General features: G+C 39.3%; 1 protein-coding gene across 1 annotated transcript in view; it reads left to right on the forward strand.

Moving 5' to 3' along the window:
• The first annotated feature begins 3539 nt into the window (after positions 1-3539).
• The window catches only part of crhr2.S (corticotropin releasing hormone receptor 2 S homeolog), a 147178-nt gene continuing 123062 nt past the window's right edge, over positions 3540-27655 (forward strand). Inside the window, exon 1 of the mRNA XM_018268553.2 lies at positions 3540-3718. Coding sequence (XP_018124042.2) covers positions 3686-3718 — 33 coding nt within the window. The 5' untranslated portion in view covers positions 3540-3685. The remainder of the gene's footprint in view (positions 3719-27655) is intronic.

Raw genomic sequence — 27655 nt, forward strand, 5'->3', positions numbered from 1 at the left:
CAATGGCTTCCCTGGATCCACGGGGGCAAATAATTATAAAATCGCCTATAGTACAACATCGTAAGAAATATTTTATCTTTATACAAGGCAAACCCAACCTGTACATTTACACCTCAAATAAAGTGCAAGCTGCAAAGTGCAAAGTCAATTCGTCATTTATCAGGTGTGCATGTGAGGGGCCCGTGGGTGTCCACATGTACAGCCCATGCACCCCCCTTACTTTTGCATTAGGGACACAGATCCCTTGTGGAGCTAAATTATGTGCTCCATGCCATGCACCGCATTTATTAAAAATAGTGATGGACGAATTTATTCGCCAGGTGCGAATTTGCTGCGAATTTGCACAATTCGCCCCGGTGAATAAATTTGCGAAATGCCCGCGAAAATTCGCTGGCAAAAATTTGCTGGTGTCAAAAAAAAATTGACGACGCCGTCCGTTTTTTGGACGCTGATGAATTTTCGCCAAAAATGGACTCCGGCGCTGAAATCTTTTTTTGGTGAAGCGAAACCACGCAAATTTGACCATCACTAATTAAAAAGCCTATGATGCAGAGTGCAGTGAAATCGCTTAATGTATAGTGCTGCAATGGGCACAATTTTGTCCCCCCTTCACTACAGTGCCTTACCCATAAATAAACTTGTCTTTTTGTGAACACGTATGAGGCCTGTTGTCCAGAATGTTTTTTTTTCCAGATAAGGGATCTTCCAGTAATTCGGATCTCCATACCTTAAAATAACTTAAATATTAAATATTAGGAGAAGGAAAGCTACAGAAGCAGTATATTGCCAATAGATTAGCTACAATAGTGCAAGCTATAACATTATATTTATTCTGCAGAAAGCTTTACCATACCTGAGTAATCAGCTCTAGAAGCTCTCTCTGTTTGTTTAGGATAGCAGCTGCCATATTAGCTTGGTGAGACATCACTTCCTGCCTAAGTCTTTCCCTGCTCACTCCTAGGTCTGGGCGCAGATTACAGCAGGGAGGGGGAGAGAGGAGCAAACTGAGCATGCTCAAGCCCAAGCCCTGGAGGTTTAAGCTGAAAACAGGAAGTCTGATACAGAAGCCCATGAGTACACAATAGAAGGAAAGAAATGTGCTGTTTCTTTTGACAGAGGACTCAGAGCACCATTACTTTGAGGGTTTACTGGTGTATTTATATAGACCTTTCTCATGAAGCTTACTTAATTTTAGCCTTTCCTTCTCCTTTAAATAAACCCAATAGAAATGATTTGCCTTCAACAAGGATTAATAATATCTTAGTTGGGATCAGGATCAAGTACAAGGGGCTGTTTTATTATTACAGAGCAAAAGGCAATCATTTAAAAAAAAAAAAAGTTTAATTATTTGAATCAATGGGAGTCTATGGATGACAGCCTTTCTGTAATTTCAAGCTTTCTGGATAATGGATTTCCAGATAACCGACCCCCATACCTATCTTAGTAACAGGAGAAAAATTCACATGAACTTTTTTTGGATGTTTTATACGAAATCATTTTCTTGCTGAATAGAATAGGGAATTATCGGGGGAATACGTTTCACAAACAAATATTCGCCAAGTCCACGGCAAACATTAGTGACCACAATTTCCATTGTTTTCGTCCTTTTTGATAATGAGCGATGTGATACTCGCCAGCCAACGACTTCCCATTGTGAGTGTTCGCAAAAACAACGCCAATCTAAACAAGGCTTGTAAAATACAAATACATTCTGCCTTATGTGCACTAAAAGCTTTTGGTGGAAGAAGAATCCTCTCTATGGATTAAACATGACCATAGCATACCTCCCAACTTGTCCCGTGTTTCGTGGGACAGTCCCGATTTTGACAACTCAGCCCGGAGTCCTGGGTTTTTTACTGAAATGTCCCGACTTTCTTTTTGATCTTCTGCACTGACTCGAGAAAAAGATACAAAGTTTCTGAAAATTAATTAAAATAAGAGGCTTTATGGCAGAGAGCCCAGAACAGCCAGCAGCTGCACTTAGATACTTTTTTGTAACAATTTAAGATAAGCAAAGAAACAATTGTAACTATTTAAGATAAGCAAAAAAGACAATAACAGTGCCACACTTACGCTGTTCTGCTTGTTGAAGCGTCGGGTGCACAGCTGTGTTCCTCTCTGCAAAGGCAAATCGAACATTGTAGTGCACTCCCAGAGTCAAGGATCACTCAATTCAGTACAGATATGGGACCTGTTATCCAGAATGCTCGGGATATAGGCTGGTTTTGCTTCCAATAAGGATCAATTATATCTTAGTTGGGATCAAGTACAAGTTACTGTTTTATTATTACACAGAAAAAGGAAATCCTTGTTAAAAAGCTGGATTGTTTGGATAAAATGGAGTCTATGGGAGAATGCCTTTCCGTAATTCCGAGCTTTCTGGATATCGGGTTTATGGATAACGGATCCCATACCTGTATGTGTTTAAAGAACAAGGAAAGTTAAATTAAAGAAGTAGCTAGAAATGTTGTACATGATGTTTTGTGCTTCTGTACCAGCCCAAGGCAACCACAGCCCTTTAGCAGTAAAGATCTGTGTCTCCAAAGATGCCCCAGTAGCTCCCCATCTTCTTTTCTGCTGATTCACTGCACATGCTCTGTGCTGCTGTCACTTACTGAGCTTAGGGAGCCACTCACAATATACAGTACACATAGAATAGAAATGTCACAATATAAGGCTGATTAGTAATTAATACACATAATTACTACATGGCAGCACAGAAACCAGTGCAATTAGCATCAGAATTGAATAATCAGCAAACCTGTAGCATCAGCTTATATTACAGCCAGGGAAGCTCATTTTCTGCTGGATAATTAGTGACGAGCCCTAAGCTTAGCTTCTCAACAGCCAATCAGAGCCCACTGAGCATGTGAGTGTCACAGACACTTTCCAAGATGGTGACCCCCTGTGACAAGTTTGAAGTCCTGGATCATTGCTGCTATTGACAAGCTCAAACTCGTGCAATAAGTTCACTGTATAGAACCTGGCGTTTTTAGCCCTATTCATTTCTAGGGTTTACTTCTCCTTTAAAACCATCCGTCTTTATTGTTAAAAAAGAACAGCGCCCAAGGTCTAACTACTTCCTCAATATCAATCAAACAACTTTCATAACCTGCCAAATTTTGGAAAATGGACATGGTAATGTGGCCATAAAGCGGGCATGGACAAAAAATGCATTTAAAAAAAAAAAAAGAGGTTCAGAAAATGTGCAAAAGGTGACAGGTAACTTTAGGGCCCCATCGCCCACATTGGGAGCCCACCCAAGCTCCGGAACAAATCAGAGACAGCTGCCCAAGCCCGGAGCTTCGTTGATGGGAGAGCAGCTTCAAAAACGACGGCGATTAATATTAAACAGTGACTTGTAATGAAAGACTGTGTTGTGTTCAAGTGTTCACATTCGGCTTAATGACTGCCCCCACTATCCCAAGCAGAGAGGCTCTTGCCTGTGTCTTTAAAAAAACTGCCTGTGTGTTCATTCGCTCGCCCCTCCCTGCTCCGCACAGACTGAACCTGGGAGTCACTATGCAGTCTCCACATAGGGAACAGCTCCGAATCTATGTGGGGCAGCCAAAGAAAAGTTTCGCCTGGCTTAGTTAACACTTACCTGCAGAAGTGGGATTAATTGGAGAAGCCTTGGGAGGAGACTATACACACAGAACTCTACAATCCTTGGATCTATGTGATAATGAAACCAGCAATTGTGCTTCTCATACTGCAAGTAAGTTCTGCTTTACCTGCGTGCATCGCTGTCGCCTTTCTGCTCACAACCCGCTAACCTGGATTCATTGGAAACCATTGTCCACCATTGGGTTTTAAACTTTCACTGGGAAAGGGCAGTAAAAAGTGCAATGAGATTGTGTTTCCTTCCCTGTAGATTTAGGGCAGAGACACACGCTGCTATTTCTGGAGATTAGTTGCCCAGCGACAAATCGCTTTATCTTCGGGCGATTAATCTCCCCGAACTGCCTTCCCGCCGGCTAGAATGTAAATCACCGACGGGATGGCACTCGGATCACTTCGGCTTTCCGAAGTCGCCCGAAGTTTCCTCGAAATTCACTACATTTTAAAGATGATGTCAGCCTCTTGCTTCAGACTATAAATACAGGTATGGGATCTGTTATCCAGAATGCTTGGGAACTGGGGTTTTCCGTAATAAGGGATCTTGTTGTGATTTGAATCATCATAGCTACTAATGAAAAACATTTAGACATTAAGGGGCCAATTCATTAACTTCGAGTGAAGGATTCGAAGTAAAAAAACTTCGAATTTCGGAGTGTTTTTTGGGCTACTTCGACCATCGAATGGGCTACTTCGACTTCGAATCGAAGGATTCGAACTAAAAATCGTTAGACTATTTGACCATTCGATAGTCGAAGTACTGTCTCTTTAAGAAAAAACTTCGACCCCCTAGTTCGCCACCGAAAAGCTACCGAACCCAATGTTAGCCTATGGGGAAGGTCCCCATAGGCTTGGCTAAGTTTTTTTGGTCGAAGGATAATCCTTCGATCGTTGGATTAAAATCCTTCGAATCGTTCGATTCGAAGGATTTAATCGTTCGATCGAATGATTATTCCTTTGATCGTTCGATCGCAGTTTTTGCGCAAAATCCTTAGACTTCGATATTCGATCAATATGATAACAAATAGTATGCAGAATAAGAAGATTAAGGGTTAATTAACCCTCGATATTCGACCCTTGATGCATCTGCCCCTAAATATACCCAGTAGGATTGTTTTTGTGTCCACTAAGGATTAATAATTTGCCTTTTGTATTAATCTTCTTATTCTGCATACTATTTGTAATCATATTGATTGTTATGGTTTATTGTGAAAACCAAATAAAATATTTAAAATCAGAATAATTTGCCTTAATGTATGTTGCTTTAATGGGCACAATGTTGTCCCACTACCCCCTTCAGTCCACTGCCTTACCCAAAAATAAACTTGACTTTTTGTGTACAAGTATGGGACCTGTTAATCAGAATGCTTGGGACTAGGGGTTTCTTGATAAGGAATATTTCTGTAGTTTGGATCTCCGTGCCTTTATTCTACTAAAGAATCATTTAAACAGTAAATAAACCCAATAGGTTGGTTTTGCTTCCAATAAGGATTAATTATATCTTAGTTGGGATCAAGTACAAGCTACTGTTTTATTATTACAGAGAAAAAAGAAATCATTTTTAAAATTTGGATAAAAAGTTTTGCCTTAATATATGGTACTTCAATGGGCACAATTTTGTCCCCTTCCCCCCTCCACTCCACTGCCTTATCCAACTTGAAGTTTTGTGTACAGGTATGGGACCTGTTATCCAGAATGCTTGGGACCTGGGGTTTTCTTGATGCTTGAACTTTATGTAGCTTTCATCTCCATCCCTAGAACATCATTTATACCAAATAGGCTGGTTTTGCCTCCAATAAGGAGTAATTATATCTTAGTTGGGATCAAGTACAAGTTACTGTTTTATTATTAGAGAGAAAAAGTATTTAGTTAAAATGGAATCTATAGGAGATGGCCTTCTCGTAATTCAGAGCTTTCTGTATAACGGATCTCGTAGCACTTTATGTACTTATGCTTCTTAATTCCAAGATGCTCCAGGCTTCCTATTGGTACCATGTGTGTGCTACATATCATAGCATTGGAGTCAATAAGGCACTGGCATAATACATGTTTAAATGTTCTCCAAATGAAAAATGTTCTATCTTTATCTGATATCATGTCATTGAATGGGGAAATAAACCATTACATATATATATATATATATATATATATATATATATATATATATATATACACACATATATATGATATATATAGAGGATGTAGTTATCAGAAATATGATTGTGGCTTGTAAACTTGTATTAAATATATGATTTTATAAATGGGCCAAAAACCTTATACTTATTGCTTTATAGGTTTCTGGTCAAGGTTTATAGGATCCAGGTCATGTTGTTTTATTTCATTCTGGTCTATGTTGCTCCTTGTTCCTATGACAGAAACCAGAAAGCCATAACGTCATGTTTTATGCCTTGTGTAGGTTCAATATCAATTGTGGGGCTTCCCCTAAAAAAAGTGGTGTTTGTAAAAAAACAACCAGAATGTCAGGAATGTTTAATGTTAAGAGCCTCTTCTTGCTATTAGTAATATACATAGAGTTTCAGGTTCCTTGCTTTATAAAGAACTCATAAACGTACAGCACGTTGGTGTTCAAAGGGGTTGCACTAGGTTGAACAAGCAACTTCTAGTAGCGGTTGGGTTATATAAATATCCTATGCAAATGGGGCATTAAAGTCCATGATGTTATATTTTTGGGCAGAATGCTCATCAAGGAAGACTAAGTAGTTGACGTTTGCACATGGTGGAGTTTCCTGAAAGCTCCAAATTCTATCGACCTAATCCAATGGCGACTCTTTGCTTGGGGGTCTTTCTCAGATCCATTCCTAAAGTTTCCCAGCCCCAAATAAACTGGAATATAATACATCTCTGGAAATGCTGGGGTTTTGGTTTTTTTTTTAGCTTTACGTTGATTATGGAAGCTATTTTAATGGTGTTCAATCAAATGTCCGCAAATGAAGCGTTACAAAGAATCATAAACTTCCTTGATGGTTTTTGTCGTTAGACTGCAGTTCTAGGAAGTCTAAGTGGACAACGTTACATTGGCAATTCCTGCAGTTGGCTGAGGGGATTAAGATTTTAGCTATGAAATATGCTACCAACTTGTTGCTTTTGTAATACTTCCTTGAAATGCAAGAAGTCTACATAATACAATACCAATAGCTGCAGTTGGTCTAGGGAGTAACTCAGATCTTTTTCTAATGCTTCCAGCTGTCTACAAAAAGTTATACTGGAACAAACCCTCTGCAGAGGTTATTGCTTTTCTGATCAGACTGCAGATTTAAGAAGGCAAAGTGGTTGACATTACTCTAACAAGTGCTGCAGTTGGTCCGAGGGGTTGGAGATTTCAGCAATGAAATATGTTACCAAATCTTCCCTAATGCTTCCTAGAAGCCAACAAAAAGCTCTAGTGTAACCAAACCTTGTAGAGATGTTATTGATATTATTTTGTTCTAGGCTAAGGCTAAGTGGACGGCATTACAATACCAATTACTGTAAATAGATAGATAGATAGATCGATAGATAAATAGATAGATAGATAGAAAGATAGAGAGAGAGAGAGAGAGAGAGAGAGAGAGAGAGAGAAATGGATTGATAGATAGATAGATAATAGATAGATAGATAGATAGATAGATAGATAGATAGATAGATAGATAGATAGATAGATAGATAGATTAGAAAGATAGATAGATAGATAGATAGATAGATAGATAGATAGATAGATAGATAGATAGATAGATAGATAGATAGATAGACAGATAGAGGGATAGACAGATAGACAGAGAGAGAGAGAGAGAGAGAGAGAGAGAGAGAGAGATAATATGTAGATAGATAGAAAGAGAGAGAGAGAGAGAGAGATGATAGATAGATAGATAGATAGATAGATAGATAATAGATAGAGAGAGAGAGAGAGAGAGAGAGAGAGAGAGAGAGAGAGAGAGAGAGAGAGAGAGAGAGAGAGAGAGAGAGAGAGAGAGAGAGAGATGGATGGATGGATGGATGATAGATAATAGATAGAGGGATAGACAGATAGATAGAAGAGAGTGAGAGAGAGAGAGAGAGAGAGAGAGAGAGAGAGAGAGAGAGAGAGAGAGAGAGAAAGAGAGAGAGATTGATAGATAGATAGATAGAGAGAGAGAGAGAGAGAGAGAGAGAGAGAGAGAGAGAGAGAGAGAGAGAGAGAGAGAGAGAGAGAGAGAGAGAGACAGGTAGATAGAAAGATAGATAGAGAGAGAGAGAGAGAGAGAGAGAGATGGATGGATGGTGGATGGGTGGATAGATAGATAGAGCGATAGAAATGTTGGGGACACCTGGTCTAGAGGGTTCAGTTCCCCATAAATCTGCAACCAGCTCAATGCTTTCCATAAGGGCAGAATATGTTAAAAGAATGAAAGTCCTTAATCTATTTTATGCCTGTAGAGACATTCTTTCAATACCTTACTGCATTAGCCATCTTCTTTATGACTTAAGTAATATTTATTCCGACTACAGCTTATAGTTCTTTCCCTAAGGTTATTTCTCTCTACCTCTGCTGGTGGTTTTCTCAAAACATACTTGGCCAACAGAGCATAGAGCGTAATAGAGTGTCATCATTGGCACCAAATCAGTTAAAATCGTTGACTACCCGACTTTTTTTTTTTGTTATATGAAAAAAACTTTTATTTTTCCCTGCAGTGCTCTGTCAATTCTCCCTCATGAAAAGTGCATTTTATCACCATACGTGAGACAGCAATTAAAGAACTTGTAATGCTAATAATGTTTTTCTGATTCCTTATCCGAGAGTTTATTTATACAGTTCACTCCGCAGCAAATGGAACTTGTTTACATAAATCATAACAGACGGATAAATAAATCTTGAGTATTTCGGCCTTTGAAGAATAATTTAGATTCTAAATAAATAACTTAATACAAAAAAAAAAATGGTCCAAACTTTTTCTCTTAAGAGAGTTAGTGTTGAAAGGAGTTTTGTGTTGGAGAAATTAGAAGCAGGCGTTTGTTTACAGAGAGCAGCTATATGTATTTATATTTAATGTCCTTGTGTTTTACATTGGCAAGGGGAGCCCAGTGTAGATGTATACGATTTGTGCGGCTATTTGCCTGCGGTTATGGGCGCGTGCCAGATGCGTAATGCATTTTATTCGGCACATGGACGAGTATAGATGAGCGGATATTTTGCAACGATCCGAGATAATGGTTTGAGCAGAGACTATAAAAGCATAACTAGAACCTGAAGTTGAAATATGAGATGGATTAGAGGTAGTAGAGGAATTTGTAATGTATTTAAAATATAAATGAATACAAAAATTTAGAGTAGATTTAGTTAGAAATATACCTCCCATCTTTGCCCGTAAGGGATGCACCAAATTATTTGGGATTTGGCTGACTCCCCGAATCCTTCATGAAAGATTTGCCCAAATACTGAACCTAGGGGCACATTTACTTAGCTCGAGTGAAGGAATAGAATAAAAAATACTTCGAATTTCGATGTATTTTTTTGGCTACTTCGACCATCGAATTGGCTACTTCGACCTTCGACTACGACTTTGAATCAAAGGATTCGAACTAAAAATCCTACAACTATTCGAAGTACTGTCTCTTTAAAAAAAACTTCAACCCCCTACTTCGCCACCTAAAACCTACCGAACCTCAATGTTAGCTTATGGGGAAGGTCCCCATAGGCTTTCTAGCCAATTTGTGATCGAAGGAAAATCGTTCGATCAATGGATTAAAATCCTTCGAATCATTCAATCGAACGAATATCGCTAAATCCTTCGACTCCGATATTCGAAGTCGAAGGATTTAACTTCGATAGTCGAATATCGAGGGTTAATTAACCCTCGATATTCGACCCTAAGTAAATGTGCCTAATCTGAATTTAGGGACGGGATGGGAAAAAGCATTTTTTACTTCCTTGTTTTGTGACAAAAAGTTGCGTAGTTTCCCTTCCTGCCCCTTATTTGCATATGCATATTAGTATTCGCTTCTGCAAGGATTTGGCCGAATCCAAATCCTGCAGAAAAAGGCCGAAACCTGGCCGAATCCCAAACCAAATACTGGATTCATTGCATCCCTAGCCCATTTACATCTAAACACACCTCAATCCACCCACAACCCAGACCAGTTTCTCCTAAGCCACACCCAGTTTGGAGAGTGCGATTAGCGATTTCATTTGGAACCAATGGGGTATGGCTAATTTATTGTGTAGAACATAAACAAGAGAATTAGTCCTAGAGGAATAGAGATGAAGAAAGCAGGAAGACTGGGGCATCCATGAGGCGATGAGGGTTATGTTGGCATGTTCAAATGGTTTATATTAAAAATAATATAGTGTTTAGTTATAGTGACGGGAGTGTTATTCTAAGAATTTTTGCAATGTACATTTATCATTCATTTTTTTTTAAATTCCAAGATATTAAAGGATACATGTACTGTTAATATGAATGAATTTTGTTACAACAGCGCCACCTGCTGGTCATTTTCTGATCATTCTGACCACCAAGTAGTCAAGGAAGTTGTCAGGAGTTGTCAAGGGGCTGCTCTGATGTTCTTCTGCTTAGGAAAGATTCGAGAAAGATTTCTAATTGTTTTCCTAAGCAGAAGAACATCAGAGCAGCCTCTTTCTTTCTCCTGACAACTTCTTCCTTGACTACTTGCTGGTCAGACTGGTGGGAAACTGACCAGCAGGTGGCGCTGTTGTAACAAAATTCATTCATATTAACAGCACATGTATCCTTTAATATCTTGGAATTAAAAAAATAAAATAATGAATGTACATTGCAAAAGTGCCTAGAATAGCCCCCTCATCAATTTTGCATTCACTTATTTTTAAGGTTTACTTATCCTTTCACCCACTCAAAACAGCTCATGCATTGCAAATACCTTAAATAACAAGGAAAGTCTAAACTTCTAAAAGTTGGAACCTCCTCAGCCCAACCCTCCTCTGGGCAGCATTCTTTCAGCCAACGATAGTGCCGCCATCTTGGCAGATCTGGCTGGCAGACCTCTCACTAAAGAGCAATGTATGTGTTGGGTTTTGTTGTCCTGTGTAACTCTTATGTTTGTATAATTACATTACAGCTCGTGAATTTAAGATTTTCTGTATCCAGGAGACCCCCCCCCCCATTTTGAGATCATATCGGATAAGCAAGAATTTCAGTCTGGAAAGTTAATATGTTGGAATAATTGATTTGATTGATGGGTTTGACACAATCTACAGGAAAATCTGCGTATTTTTTATTAAGGGATAGATAGGGCATTGTTTAACATTTCTCACCAGGAGTTGGATGGAAATTAAGTGTATAAATAAAAAAAAAAGGGGATGTGAAATTTTCCACCCTCCTTTTGAGTGTGGGAATAATTTTGCCTTACATATACATCCCTTTGGAAGCCATTAAACGGAGAGAGAATGGTCGTATTTAGTACAAGGCACAATGCTGTACAGGAGGTTGTATAGACCAGTGTGGTGTCAAATCTGGAATTTGAGCAACAACCAACTCTTTCATATCCTATTGGCCTGTTTGGGAACTCCCTTGTGCCTAAAACTTCCTAAAGATCCTTTGGTATAAGAGTAACAGTTTAATCTGAAATAATGTTTGGTGCTGCTGAAGTTGTAACCTCTACTGGTTTCCTTCCATATTACAAGTTGTTCTTCTTCACACACCCATTGGAAAATCCATGTCAGGCCAATGTTACTGACCCAATGTCCCTTATCTCGCTGGGTCAGTCTACCTATACAAGGCTATAAGCTAGAGAGGCAATAAAAGCCCTTCCGAGAAATATCTTCACTGCTCATACAGTTATAAAAAAAAACCTCCTTATGCTCATGATGAATCCTCCTTTGCTTCAACTTTAATGCATGACTCCATGTTTTCTGAACCAACCTAAGGAAGAAAATCTGTTTTGGTCAGTTTTATTTCATTTGTACCAAATGAAAGCCCTAGAGTTTAATGATGTAAGTACATAATTATTGCACATGAAAAGAGATATCTGCCATGGATCTCATAATGCCTCAGCTTTGAATATCAAGAAAGACTAAAGCTCCCCATAGACACGACCATTCTTCTTGCCGAACGACCGATTTTAGGGACGTCCGACCAATCCTTCGAAATTATCGTGCGGTTAGTGGGATTCAAACGATCGTACATCTTACGATTTTTCGGCCGACATCTCTCAGGAAATTGATCGGCCAGGTCAAAAAATCTTTGTCGGTCCCAGTGCAATCTCTCTATGTTTGCAGGGCCAAGCAGCTCCCCTTTGTTTTTCTGCCAAATTGGTCTTTTTAGTTAATGGTAAATTCATACAATCGTACGATCGTTCTGAGAAGATCGTGGTCTCACAATCAGGATCTGATCTTTTAAAAATCTCAACATCTATGTCCAGCTTAAGAAGGGTTAACACATTGGTTAATAATCACGTTGTTGAGCAACCATCTCTATAAGTGCTCAATAACTACTTCATTCAGTCAAGGGGGGGGGTGTCAATCAGGCAATATAGTCACCTGGGAGCACAAGTTGGGATATAAACTTGAATCTCCATACTCTATAAGGTGGGTCATACCCTTAACTAAAATTACATTTTCTTCTTCTTCTTCTAGAGTGATTAAACAGAGAAATGTTACTAATTCTAAACTGAATCTTGTTTGTTGATGTCACCCAGTGAGTGGATCTTTGCCCATCTGGCCAACAATTGGCTCATATGATAATAAGAGGTTTTTGTAAAAGCCGTCAGGAGAAGTCCTCATCAAGCTGATGTAGTCCTTACCTAATGGGATGTCTAATAAACCCAAAAGATATCTGCCTGAACATTCAGAGCCAGCTAAAGTTGGTCTTTGTACGGCCACTTTATGTCCTAGAATTATTGTGGTTCCATAGAAAAAAAAATTATATTCTAATATAACTTATAATTGTTAAGATGCCACTAAACCCTTTCATTTATCTAACCTGAGAAAGTTGAATCAGAGGATGTTGGATGAAAATCAAAACAACAAAAACAACTGGAAATTACCTCAATATCATACAAATCATTCGCTACCCTTGGTCATTGCTTGGGGAAATGTAATTGAGGTATGGCTATAATTTTTGATTCTCCATTACAAGACGTGATGGATTAGGGAGCACTTTTCTGTGGTTTCTGGTTACAGAATAACTAAGTGGCTGGGACATCATGTCAGTCTGTATCTTGTTCTGCACAGCAAGGAAAGTTTATTTTCCGTAGTATTCGGAGAGTCTGCAGTGGCGTAACCTCTGTCCTCTCATCCATCGTTCTGGATTAATAACCTGCTGCCAAAACATCTTCTATTACATCCCACTGCTAAAGCAACATAGCCTCCGGCAAAGCGAGATGGAGACAAATTTCTCAGTTGTTTAGTTACAGTCCCTGCTGAAGACAATGCTCTGTGGCCTCTGAAGTTAAAGGCAAAGATCAATGCAAGAATATCAAACTAACAACCCTGAATCTGTTTAGATTGGTAGTCAGGCAGAAGACCAAATAACCAAGTGCTGTTTACTTACTTTGGCGTCTATTTAAGGGGACAGTTTTGGCGCCAAACGTCAGGGTGCAGCTTGATCACGCTGCACCCTGAGGTTTGGCGCCAAAACCGTCCCCTTAAATAGACGCCAAAGAAAGTAAACGGCACTTGGTTCTTTTCCTGGCTATCCGAATAAACAGACGCATGCATGTACGAAAAGACGAGCACACAGGCAACAAGCGCCGAGAATGCACAGTAGTCTACACACTCCTGCACCCAGGCAAAGACGCTATTACGTCCAATGGCGCCTTACAGTAAGTTTGGGAGAAAGCTGTTCAACTGGTCTAATGTTTTAAAAGAAGATGTTTACTTAGGGTTTTGACCAGGACAGCCCGTTGTTTTGAAGGGCTGCTCGGGTCAAAACTGCCTGCCTGGTTTTCCAAATTAGAAAAAAACGGACATGGTTCCCTATGATTGACAAGGCGATCGACCAATCATAGTCCTGCCCCTGACATCATAACCCGCCCCCACTGTGTCTCAACTCTACCTCCATTTGCATTATGGCCCCACCCTATGCCTGGATTCAACCGGCCCAAAAGGTGGCAACCCTATGTTTACCCAAGGAATTTACCTTTTTTTGCATAATGATAGAAAATGTGATTCTAATAAATATTAATTCTTTAAAAACGACTATTTATATTTAAGTTATTTGTAAACGTTATTGTTAATAAAAGCAGTGTCTGTGTGTCTGTTCCATTTCCCTCCTCTGGCTTTCCTGACTGCTGGTATCATTGATATATTGTATCTGAAGTCAGCTCTCCTCCAGCCAAGCTTACAATTCCCAAATGGCACTGCATGCTCTGCCAAAAAAGAGGGATATGGTAAGAGAGTATGAGCCATCAGAACTAAATGTTTGGATGTGGTTGGCTATCTCTGTCTGTTAAAGTCAAATAACTTTCCTATAGTTATATCAGTGAATTAGAATCTAAAAAGACATCCTTAAATTCCACCTGTGAGTTAGTGAGAAACTCTTTAAGGAACATGGAAAGTGTTGGTGTACTCCTGGAACCAGTAAAGTGATGTTCACTACTACTGTGTTCCACGAGACACCATTCATGCCATGTGTTGGATCATAGGGCAATCATGGACATCATGGTCATCATGTGCCCTGGTAATTAGCTGCATTATAATTGTTTTATTAAGGATCCCTGGTGCCTAGTTTATATGTGTACGCCTCATATTTCCAAAGTCCTTTCATATATCGAAGTTCTACCTCAGCTCTGAAGGTCCAGTATGAACAAATGCTTTGCCTGGTGACAGCTAATTATAAGGATCCAAAATAAGTTTTACACATGGATAAAAAAAAGACACCAGGACTTTAATAGCCATTTTTTAGCCGTTCCAAATGATCCCAACCCCCAGACGGACAGTTGCCATGTCAACCCCCCGGGACATCTGTACCAATCCCGATTGATTTAATTTAGAAATCATGTTCTTGCTGGCTACAAATTCAACTCAAATCTTTCCATGTGTAACAGTTGAGCCCAGAGATGTATGAAGACAAAGGTCCCAGGCTGGGAAATCATTTAGGCACAATTCTACTTTATTGATGACTAGGGAAAAAAATATGAATTTTGAAATCTGACATGGGGCTAGACATATTGTCAGTTTCCCAGGTGTCCCCAGTCATGTGACTTGTGCTCTGATAAACTTCAGTCACTCTTTACTGCTGTCCTGCAAGTTGGAGTGATATCACCCTCCCCCTCCAGCAGCCCATCAGCAGAACAATGGGAAGGTAACCAGATAACAGCTCCCTGGTAGATATAAGAACAGCACTCAATAGTAAAAATCCATGTCCCACTGAGACTCATTCAGTTGCATTGAGTAGGAGAAACAATAGAAGAAAGCCAGAAAGCAGTTCCATAATGCAGTACTGGCTCTTTCTGAAAGCACATGACCAGGCAAAATGACCTGAGATGCACCTACACACCAATATTACAACTAAATAGAATTAATACAAATTAAAATGGTAAAGTGAATCATTTGCAGTGTAAACAGTAAATAACATCATTAGACATCCAATAGATAATTAGATTCACCATTAAGCACAGGTAGGACAGGTAAAGGGATCTGTAGGATGCCCCAATTGATTTTCAGGCTGGTTTTCGTCACCTTCCCTAAACCAAATGATTAGAGAGGCTATAGATGCACAGAGAGCTAAAGGTTTGTATTATGAGAAATAATTGATTCTTCTTGGGTGTTATCCACTAGTGAGATTAGATCTAAGTGAGCAGTTGTATTTGTGTAACATTGCTCTAAAGGCGTTGTTCATGTAAATGGGGATGTTGTACTATTTTATATGCGTCTTAATTGTTATCAAGTGCTTCAAAATCTTACATACATGGTCAGTATTGGCCCTATCCATATACCCAAGGAGACCACATGGGCCAACCCTGATGTACAGTAGTTTCCTTCAAGAGTATGAAGAGTCTTTCTGTGAGATGTCATTCATTGCCCCTCTCTTTGTTATTTATCCAGTGCTTTGTTTTCATTTACTGATTACTGCTTGGAAGCGTTGTGTGTGGCTTTAATATTATAACCTGGAATATGCAGGAACTTCTAAATATGGCCCCTGAGATTAATAATAGGAATGTGCAAAGCCTCTTAACATATCTGTCCTTATGAACTTGCTGTTGTAGCTGCTTGATGGTGGAGTGCTTTCAGTTTGCTGTTAGGGTGGCCTTGATCTACCAAGATGCCTGGGGCCTCTCTGTGTCAGGTATGAGAGTCCTGCTATCATGTAAGGCTCTTCAGGTTGTCCTAAATGGAATAAATGATACATGTAGAGTGGAGATGGGGATTCCTGGAGCTGTATATTGTATTGTACTTCAACACTAGTTTTATTGTTTAATAATGGTTACTAACTGGTTTCATCCACAGTAGAGCCCAGCATACCTCCATCCGTAGGTAAGAAGATCGCCGGGTTGGACTGGCTTGCCACAATACCAGTAGGCCCAAGTCAAGTCTAGAATCGTTCCCATTAGCCCTTTTTTACTTCCACCATATTCCTATACTGTATAACCTGTTGTGGGAGTTGGCCCTGGAGGTCCAGTTCTCCTGTGGGCCCCTGGAGGCTCAGACTGACATTGAAACCTTGTTTTATTAAAATATTTGATTATTGTAAGGGTTCAGAAAAACACTGTTTTAAGTTCTTAGTTCTCCTTTAATTCTCATACTTAGGAGCGGCAACATATAATGATGGCTCTACTGATCGTCCCTTTAGTAAGTCCTCATCTCATATGTCCCAAAGTCAAACTCTTTTCTCTGGTCAGAACTTCGAAGGGTCATTTCAAAATGCGAGTCACTGTTCAGACCTGTTCCACCCCCTAGTAACTCTTGCCCAGATGTTGATTGACATTTATAAAAAGGGGAAGTAAACACTTGTTTAAATGACTTTAGAAGTCTGCCTCTTTATTAGGTGACTATTTATAGTTGCTCGTTTTTTACGGTTGATCTGGGAAAGGTTCTATTTACTTCCCATGTACCGTGTCCTGCATCTGTGGCTGCTCCGGAGTCCATTTAGGCTCTTTGAAGGTTGAATGAAATTACTATTTCTAAAGGCATGACAGGCTCTGGCAAAAGCATTGCCTGTTGAAACGTGACTGCTGATACACACACATATCAGCACACATATATATATAGATATAGAGTGAGAGAGAGTGAGAGAGAGTCACAAAAAGGGTTCTGCACAAACACAGGAACAAACACGGGGAAATGACACTTTGAGCTGGCAGTTATTGGCTAAATAAAGATGAAATTGAACCGTTTTAATGCAGCGATGGCTGGAGATCCATAAACATTTGACGGCAAACAAAAGAATGAGGCTAAAAATTGTACACTTTATGTAATGGGAATTTTTTTCCAAGCCATAGACCCCCGTTAGCAGGGACCATCTGTATTCTCAATATGGGAGAGTGCTGGGATTTGTAGTTCTGGAACAAGTGCATTGCCCATTCACCATACAATAGCTGGACTGGTGTCTATAGCAAATCTGCTCTTTTATGGTCTGTTTTTTTTATTAAATATGTTCCTGCCAGGCTCAGTGGGTGACAGATAAATGCAATATTTGCTGGATTAATTACATGTACATAGCTGCTCAGTAAGCCTTTAGGGGCTGCAGTTAATGAAAAGCAAAGGGCTGGTGACTGTAGGTACATCCAAGTGCCCAGGTTACCGGCGTATTGAGAATATTGAGTAAAGAACAAATTATTTGTTAAGTGCAGATTATTTTCTCCAAAATGGGATCTTATCATTATAGCAATCTCTTATCATCTTTACTTATGTTTCAATGATGGAAATGCAAGGATTTCCCCAGAGCTAGCAAACCAAAGCAACCGATCAATAGTTTGCTTTCAGACCATTAAAAACGACATGTTGATTGGTTGCTATGGGTTACTAGAACATGGAGCTTCTGCAGGTTTATACATTACCATAAGCCGAATCTCCTCTACTGCTTTGAAAGTCTTCAGTTTGTTACCGATGTCTAGTGGGGCAGTGGTTTCCCCATTGGCCGAGGGGTAGTGTGAACCTAGTCTGTCCCTAGTTATATTTCTACTTTTAAATTGTAAGCTCTTTTGGACAGGGCCTACTTTATCTGTGGCATCATTTGTATTGAATCTACATGTTCTATTTCAGGGGTCCCCTACTTTTTTTTTTTTACCCGTGAGCCACATTCAAATGTAAAAAGAGTTGGAGAGCAACATAAGCATGAAAAAAATTCCTGGGGGTGCCAAATTAGGGCTGTGATTGGTTATTTGGTAGTCCTATATGAATTGGCAGCCTACAGGAGGCTCTGTTTGGCCATAAACTTGGTTTTATACAACCAAAACATACCTCCAAGCCTGGAATTGAAAAATAAGCACCTGCTCTGAGGCCACTGGGAACAACATTAAACATCAGAACCACCTTTTCACTGCTTGTACTGTGTACCCAGTATACACAGTAATCTCCAGTAACCCAAATGAATGCTCTGAAATTAACATACCTGAAAAAAAAAGGAAACAAAAAGCCTCACATGTTCCGTGCATCAATAGTGCCTTATGGATTCTCGTTTGATCTGTTTAAGATGTTTGTGTCTAAATAAAATCACTTTTTACTACACTTTCTCCACTGCTGTGGTCCAGTTCCTACTAGAACTATGTTCCTTGACTGTACTCCCCACCTCAAGCACCTAAAGAAAAGTGGACACCCATAGTCCTATTTCTGCTCTTCAGCCCTTGTAGGTGTAACATTACCCGGCCCTCTCACATTGCTACAACTGGTTCCTTGGGGGGTATTTATCCTGCGCTTTGGTTGGCTAGAGTTGGGGTGGCCTAATTTTCTCAGTGACGGCAAGCAATGTGGTTTTACCCAAGTGAGAACTCCCCTCTGAGCCTAATGCTCTAGATTCCAAAGTATTTCAGTGATTTCTGGATACACCATCAAAACGCCCTCTCCACATTCTCACCACTTTGTGGTATTTGTGTTTTTTGTATGACGGGTGCTGCCATTTACTGTATGTACAGTCTTCAACTAAAATAGACTCACTGTCAGAGATGGATAAAAATAGAATTAGGCCTTAGGTACTGCAGTAAAATAGGGCCCCATACTTCTAATCACAGGGCCCCCCTCCTTAGATGCACGCAGAAATGTATTTAGGGTGTCCAAAGATGGGAATCTGTATGGGCTAGTAAGTAGGGGTCTAGATAGTAAGAGGAAGGCAAGATAGTAACTGCAGGACAAGATGGTGACGGCTGGGAAAGATGGAAACAGTAATGTAATATGGTGCAAGTAGAGCAAGATGGTTATATTATGTTAAGACAACAGTAGGACAAGATAGCAACAGAAAATCAATATGGACATATTAGAGAAATAGGAGATACGGTAACAATAAGACAAGATGTTTGGTAACAACAAGGCAAGACAATTAAAGTTGGGTAAGATAGCAAGAGTAGGGTAAGATAGTAACAGTACAGTAGGATGGCAGGTTACAGTATTGGGAGATAGTAGCAGGGCAAGATGGCAGCATAAGGCAAGATGACAACAGCAGGATAAAAATGATAAAAGTAGGGCAAGATAGTAATAGCAGAAGCAATATAGTAGGATGGGAAAAGCAGATAAAAATGGAAACAGTAGAAAAACATGAAAGTGCTGTGAAAAATTAGTAGGGAAAAATTAGTAGGGCAAGATGGCAACAGAAAACCAAAGGTAAAAATAATATTGCGATATTTTGGCAATATGGTAACAGTAAGGCAAGATATGTTGCTCAACATTCATATATTGTTGAAGTTCATCTTCCACCCCTACCTAGAAAACATTGTGCATGATCTGTATCAGCTCAGTGGAACAATTTTAAGAAATATGGTAGAACATTGGCTTGAGCCTTACTTAACAGTAAGTGCTGAATGGATCATCTCTTAGGAGTGGCAGTACCCTTGCCCTATTAGCTTTCATTATTCCGACGGACCTAGAGCAGTGAGAGCTAACTGCTGGTTGGTTGAGTTGGAGAGTACGGAGGAAATTTGCCTCCATCCCAAGTCTGGTTTTATTGGTTTTGTGTTATTCTGGATAAATCCTATTTGCTTTTCCAAGGGCCCCCTGGGTACAGAGTGGAAGGGAGTGCATGTTCTGGATGTTCTGTACATAGAAGGGTATTGCTGAGTGAATAATCAATCAACCTGTCTCCACCATGTAGTTCACAAGTGGTGAAATTTTAGAGAACTCTACCCATGTCCCGGTTATGGATGATTGCTTCAAGACTATCTGTCAGGCTGGTAATCAGCAGTCATTACAGTTCCATTTAGCAAACAATTTGGGCCGAGCCACAGGGACAACGTTGTGCCTATTTATTTTTCTAAATATGGCTGCTTGTAGGTTGAGTGTAGGGAAATCAATCAAACCCTTTCAAGGAGATATAGAATTACTGGCAGTCATTTGTGCATAATTGCCCCCATTTCATGTTCCAGTGCAACCGAGACGCTCTTGCAATTTGTGTAAATTATAAGATGTGTTAATTTGATCTTGGGGAAAATATATGTTGTGTACTACAGAGTATCTTAACCGTTATGTCTTTGGACCAATGTTTAGATGATGCTGTTTAGGTTTTATTTAAAAGTGACTCCAACACTCCTTACATTGTGCAAAAAGATAACAGCCTTTTGCGTTTCATGCTTACATGGGGCACTTAATCATAGGCTATAGCCTACAGCAGCAAACAAACAACAGAGGTCTAGTTTTGTGCCATCCCATCATCTAAGTATTGGTCCTATGATCCTTCTTGAGCTGAAGGTCTAGGGCATGTACACCTGGAACCACTGTACAACATGATGAGTTTTCTACACTTTTGAATATACAAGTTTCCTAAACTGTTGCATACTTTATCTCTTCGGACCTACATTAGTTTGGGAAATAGGTCTAGGGACCTACAAATCAGTTATTTATATTCAAATATAGATCTACTGTCTTACTGTAGGAAGAAGTTGTCAGTAGAAAGAAAGAGGCTACTCTGATGTTTATCTGGTGAGAAAGATTCATAAGTTTTTTCTAAGCAGAAGAACATCAGAGCAGTCTCTTTCTTTCTCCTGACAAATTCTTCCTTGACTACTGGTTGGTCAGAATGGTCAAAGACTGACCAGCAGGCGCCGCTGTTGTAACAAAAGTACATGTATCCTTTAATATCTTGGAATTAAAAAACATAAATTATCGATATACATTGCAAAAGAATAGCACAGCCATCAATTTTATATTCACTTATTTTTAAGGTTTACTTATCCTTGAAAAAAAATATACGCAGATAGTGAATTGGATTATGATAAGTATTCACTCAAATCTTTTGCGGGAGAACTATAAGTGAAATATTTGGTATAAAGGAATATCAAGTTAGAATTGTTTTCTAAAAGGGAATCCCTTCAGTTCAGGGCTTTCTGGATAATGGAACCCGTACTTGTGTGTCAAATAAATTAACATTTTTGGAGAATCGCATAAAAAATTGCAGACACCAAGAAACAGAATTGCTTTAACAAAACACAATGAAAAAATACACAAATAACAATTTTAATTTGGAGAACAAACATTTAAAAACTTCTGAGAGACTTCAATGTTTTTCCTTCCAATGTTTGGAATATAATAATAAGTCCACATTGTTTTATGTTCTTTTCTTTTTAAATGCCACATGTTCTTTTATAGGAGTTTTCAGGATATACATATAATACACTTCCCCAATAATAGATAGATTATACTGCTGATTGATGCCCTTAATAAAGCGTCTAATTATGTACTCGACTTTTTTTAGAAAGAACAACAACCCCCTGATTATGCCCATTACTATTTTTACTCTTAAAATACCGTTTATTTAAGAGACGTCTCAATAAAAACATGTCGGCCATTTTTTTCAAATTGGAAAATTGCCAACTCGTAAAAAGGAAGTGATTTTATTTATTGCAAAATTGATCATTAAAGCAATTTGCCTGAAAAAAAAAAAATAATACATGTCCAGCATTAGAGTCCGGAGAGGGTTTTGGAGGAAAAAAAACAAATGAATGTGGGGGGTGCCAAAAGTAATCAAAGGAAAGTGGTGTTCAAAAAAGAAAAATGTCTTCATTTATTGAAGGAATTGCATTTTAATGAGAATTCTGACTTATTTTCCAGAATTCTTAAATGACCTTAAACCAATACAATTTAGTGCCGATGTGCTTTCCATTGACTTCGAAGTGCAGAAGGCATGAAGGAATGCAAACATCGACAAATCTAAGTTATGTGTGTTTATTTATATCGGGCCGCCAGTTTATAGGGCCTCGCGCACCGTAGGTAGTGAAAGGGGAGCGACCATCAAAAAATAACGTTTGTATTTGTGCAAATGTAAACGTTTAGCAGAGTGGTGATGAAAAAGTGATGACAGGTATTGAATTCTTTGCATTCGCAGGGAGGTTGTTTAATGGCCATGTCTCCTTGCACTCAGTGGTGGAACTATAGGGGGTCAGCCTCTACTTGCACACCCCTTTTTAAGAAAAAATGTGCACCCCTACTGTCATTGGGAATCCATGATTAGTGATGGGCGAATTTATTCGCCAGGCGCAAATTCACGGTGAATTCGCGCGATTCGCCGCCAGCAAATAAATTCGCGAAATGGCCGTGAAAATTCGCGTCAAAAATTCGCCGGCATCAAAAAAAAACAATTTCGCACATTTTTCGCGCATATTCGCCCATCACTATCCAAGATAAGCAGCTACTCCTCACTGGTGTCACTAGAAGTTTCATGGCCCATACAGCCCATTTAAAAGCCATACATTTTAGGAATAAGACCATTTCTATATATTGAAACTAAATATCACAATAAATAAACATACAAGTAATGGTGTATGGCTCTATCCCAAACCAAAATTAAAAGTCCGAAGTGAAAGAATATAGTAAGATATTATGAAATGGTTTCTCGACAGGACAACCCCCAGTCCAACGGTGGCCAATCAGTTATTTCAATCTGCAAAAATCCAGGTTTTAGCAAATATGTAGGACAACCACTGCTATAGAAGGAGAAGGTCTTGTGATTGTAGGGCTTGATATTTAGCTCCAAAAATCCAGGTGGGATGAGGCCCATTTCCAAGTAAAGCAGTCGCTTAAGTCTTGATAAATTAAAAAGACTTTATTAGGACATGCGTTTTGTGCCTGTGCACTTACTGAAAGGCTCACGAAATGCATTAGGCTTATGCATGTCCTAATAAAGTCTTTTTCATTTATCAGGACTTGAGCTACTGCTTTACTTGGAAATGGGCCTCATCGCAAATATCAACCCCTACAATCACAAGGCCTTCTCCTTCTATAGCAGTGGTTGTCCTACATATTTGCTTCAAACCCCCATTGGAGAACCAGCCTTTGCTGAGGGACCTCCAGCTCATTGCGAGGTTGTAGATATAGGAACATATAGTTCAGCCATAGCAAAAATGTTCTCACTCTAAACGACCTTCTAGATGGGCTTTCAGGGGTATTTACTGTAGTAGAATCAATTGGCAATATCCTCAGATCTCTGAACTGAACTGAAGCCAGTTGAGATATCATTTAGAACGTAAAGTTAAGCTTCTTTCTTTTGTAAAAGACCACCATGTAAAAATATTTATTTCAAGGGTTTTCAGCACATTTTCTCATTTCCATGTGTTGTGTGCAGCTGATTGAGGTGTTCTGCCTCCTTCTTCTCTGCTAACTTGGTCTTTTAACATAATATCCAACCAGAAGCAACACAAGAGGCAGCGAATAGTAGAAAGATCATAAAAAATGGCTTTGTCCTAGGTAACAGTAAGTTTTCATTGAAACATCTGATTGGGGTACAATCACAAGTAATTGCAATGATTGTGTTATTGTGTGAGGATGAAAAAACACACTTTTTTTTACCAGTAGCTAAAATAGGAGCCATTATATGGATGTATATACAGGTCAGCAGTGATGAGCCAATCTGTCCTTTTAGGTTTGTTAAAAAATTCGTGAAACTGCCTAAAAAATTGTGGGACAGCAAAAATTTTTTTTGTACCACTGAAAAAAAAGTTGACTTTTGTGCGTCAAATATTTTTTGTGCGCAACATTTTTTTTCTCCCATTGTAGTCTATGGGGCCTCATTTTTGCAGCGAAACTTCGTAAAAATTAGGCACATCACTAGTAATATCTTCAGATAGTTAATTGACTTCTACATGAACCCGGTCCTGGCAGGTTTTAGGTGGCGAATATTCAACTTAGAACTGTTTCCAGGGTTGAGGTTTGATAAATCTCACATTTGAATTTAAAATCGAGTTGGTGCTTTTAAATTCGAATTTGTGAGTTTTGACCAAAAAATATTTGATAATCCGAATTTACCGTTTTAACAAATCTCCCCTTAGTTTCACAATTACATGGTTTGAGAAAACCTAACACAAGACAAAAGTTCATTTAGTTCACCTCTTTCCAAATGACCCTCCAGTGCACATACAGGTATGGGATCCATTATCCGGCAACCCATTATCCAGAAAGTCCAGAATTATGGGAAGATCATCTCCCATAGACTCCATTTTAATCAAATAATTTAACATTTTAAAATGATTTCCTTTTTCTCTCTAATAATAATAATAAAAACAGTAACTTGTACTTGATCCCAACTAAGATATAATTAATCCTTATTTGAGGCAGAACCAGCCTATTGGGTTTATTTCATGTTTAAATAAAAAATTTTTTTTAGTAGACTTAAGGTATGGAGATCCAAATTATGGTAAGGCCCCTTATCCAGAAAACCCCAGGTCAAGGGCATTCTTGAGATCACTGTAGTCTTGGCTATCATACTTGCTCATAACATTCAGAAGAACATTCCAAATCTTCTCTATTGGGTCACGGTCACAATCTGAAGGACCCCCCTTGTGATCTTGGAGGTCCAGTGGCAGAACTACCGGGGTGCAGGTGGTCCAATCGCACCAGAGTCCGCACCCATTCAAGCCCTCTTTCAGTTCCACTACAAAGACCTCTTCTGGATGGGGGTGGGAGGCCCAGGGGCATGGTCTGGGTCCCGTATCTTGTAGTTATGTTACTGCAAAGGCCCCCCCTCCTAGTGGCCATCTCCCCCCTCCTTATTCACTCCTTATACCTCCTTTGTAACATTGCGGATGGATGGCAGTAATTGGGAGGGGGAGCATTATATTGGGCTTTTTCCTTGTATCCTGACAGCCCAGTAGGGTTGCCAACTTTCCTCCCAAGAACTCTGTGGGGAGGCAGAGCTGTGATGCAGTGGGTTGGGTCTGTGCCATGTTGGGGGAAGGACTGTGACATCAGGGGTGGTGCTATGACGTGGCAATCGGTGATTGGCCAATATCAGGAAATCCGAAGTGGGTTTTCCAAGTTAGGGCAGCCAGTTTTGACCTGGAAAGTCCTTGAAAAAACCAAAACTGGTGGCAAGCCTGCAGTCCAGCGTAACCCTATAAGAGCAGCTATAGAGTGTTAATTTTATCAGGTACAGAAATGGGACCTGTTATCCAGAATGCTTGGTACCTGGGGTTTTCCAGATAATGGCTTTTTCCATAATTTGGATCTTCATATCTTAACTCTACTATAAAATCATACAAACATTAAATAAACCCAATAGGCTGGTTTTGCCAATAAGGATTAATTATATCTTAGTTTTGATCAAGTACAAGCTATTAATTATTACAGAGAAAAAGGAAATCATTTTAAAATGTGGATTATTTGGTCAAAAATTGAGTCTATGGAAGACGGCCTTTCTGTAATTCTGAGCTTTTTGGATAACAGGTTTTTGGATAACAGATCCCATACCTGTATATGGGGCTCCTGAGGATTAAAATGTTATATTTGCCACGACTGTGTATTATTTAACGCTCAGTTGAAAACAGTGGACTTGAGAACTGACTCGGTGGGGGTTTGTTTATGCAAGGGAATACAGATGTCAGGAGCCATCAGCAGAAAAGCAAACACAGAGCAATAAAAACAGGTTTTCTGCTCCAATGAAAGTATTTTTTGCAGGTACTGAATAGGAATAGTCTCAATGTCAGTTCAAATGATTTTCTTTCCCTTGCTGGTTCTTTAAATAGACGAGAGAATTATATTCTGCAAGCCGAAAGTAATTCAACCTACAAACAATTCAAATCATTTCTTTTAGGCTAGAAAATGTAATTGTTATGAAGAAGTTGTATAATCTTGATCTAATATTTAATATTAGTCGGCAACGTATCCCTTTAGCAGAAAATGCCTGACTGTCCCCGTATTAATATATAAATTCCCAAAGCAATATCAGAGTTTGGAAATAGGTTTAGCCGCCCCATCATTGTTATAAAATGAAGTTTTCAAACCATTTATTTGTTGTGTTTGACAGCACATTCTATAAGCAAATTATGGAAACTACCAGGGGTGCCACACGAGCACTGAACTACATACGTCTGGATCTGGCATGTTAGAAAGACCAGGAAAACCAATTTTATAAACACTCTGGTTCTTCTATTTTCCAAAGTTTTCATTCATTATTATTGGTTGGAGATTCTATAAGCAAATTAGGATGACTAATATGGGCGCAATAAGTGCACCAACCTTATAATACATGAGTGATACTCAGAGTTCCCTGTATAACTCAGCCTGCAGCCTTGTGCCTTTATATGGTCACAGAACAACCCCTCAGTGACTTCTAATATCCTTATCATTTACAGTAGGGGGTACATTATCCCTTATAATACATGAGTGATACTCAGAGTTCCCTGTATAACTCAGCCTGCAGCCTTGTGCCTTTATATGGTCACAGAACAACCCCTCAGTGACTTCTAATATCCTTATCATTTACAGTAGGGGGTACATAATCCCTTATAATACATGAGTGATACTCAGAGTTCCCTGTATAACTCAGCCTGCAGCCTTGTGCCTTTATATGGTCACAGAACAACCCCTCAGTGACTTCTAATATCCTTATCATTTACAGTAGGGGGTAAATTATCCCTTATAATACATGAGTGATACTCAGAGTTCCCTGTATAACTCAGCCTGCAGCCTTGTGCCTTTATATGGTCACAGAACAACCCCTCAGTGACTTCAAATATTCTTATCATTTACAGTAGGGGGTACATTATCCCTTATAATACATGAGTGATACTCAGAGTTCCCTGTATAACTCAGCCTGCAGCCTTGTGCCTTTATATGGTCACAGAACAACCCCTCAGTGACTATTTGTTGGACATCATTTTCATACAATCGCTGCCTGTCATGGCGAGAACATCATCTGATTTTTTTCTTTTTACTATTTAGTTAATCTGAATATTTAGTAGCAGGTCAGACATAAGATATGGCCAACTAAGTCCCTTTAAGCTTTTTAATGAATGGAATAGTTTATTGGTTTATAATTGGTTGGGGGGATCCCAAATATGTTCAGGTTTGAAATCTCAGGTCCGCCGACACATTCCCAGTATCCCTGTCAAATCTTCCATCATCTTTAGGGATGTTTGTTCCATCACTCATCAGAAAAGAATGGTATGTGATTGGGATCAGGAAGCCCCTGACAGGAGTTTTCTAAAACAAACGGCCTTGAGGAATTCTCATATTTCCTGCAACTTCGACCCTCTACCAGTCACAACCTGCAACTGTAATTATGAGGTTTCTATGGGGGGCTTAACGGATTAGTGCTCAACCACCATGCGCTACAATTATTCATTATGTAAACAGTCAGTAATGGATACCTTAACCCCCCAAAATGTGGGGCTGGCCCCCCAGGGTGGCTTGGAGCAGTGGTAATGAGCCCCAGCCTGAACCCCAGTTAGGATGAGATTTGGTTGGATGATTGTTTTATCCCCTAAATATTCTTGAAAATAGGGTTTAAAAGGTGATACATGAATATATTCTATATCTGTTATGAGCTAAGGGGACCCAGCCTGAAGGTCAGTTAGGGGGAGATTTGGGGTGAGTGTTTATTTGTACCCTGGGTACCCCTGGAACTATAGCAGGGTGACTGTTACCCCAATGTTTCTATATATCTGTAACCTTGTTATGAGCTAATGGGGCCCAGTCTGAAGGTCAGTTAGGGGGAGATTTGGGGTGAGT

The sequence above is a fragment of the Xenopus laevis genome, chromosome 6S (assembly GCF_017654675.1).
Source record: "Xenopus laevis strain J_2021 chromosome 6S, Xenopus_laevis_v10.1, whole genome shotgun sequence".
In the NCBI taxonomy this organism is placed as follows: Eukaryota; Metazoa; Chordata; class Amphibia; order Anura; family Pipidae; genus Xenopus; species Xenopus laevis.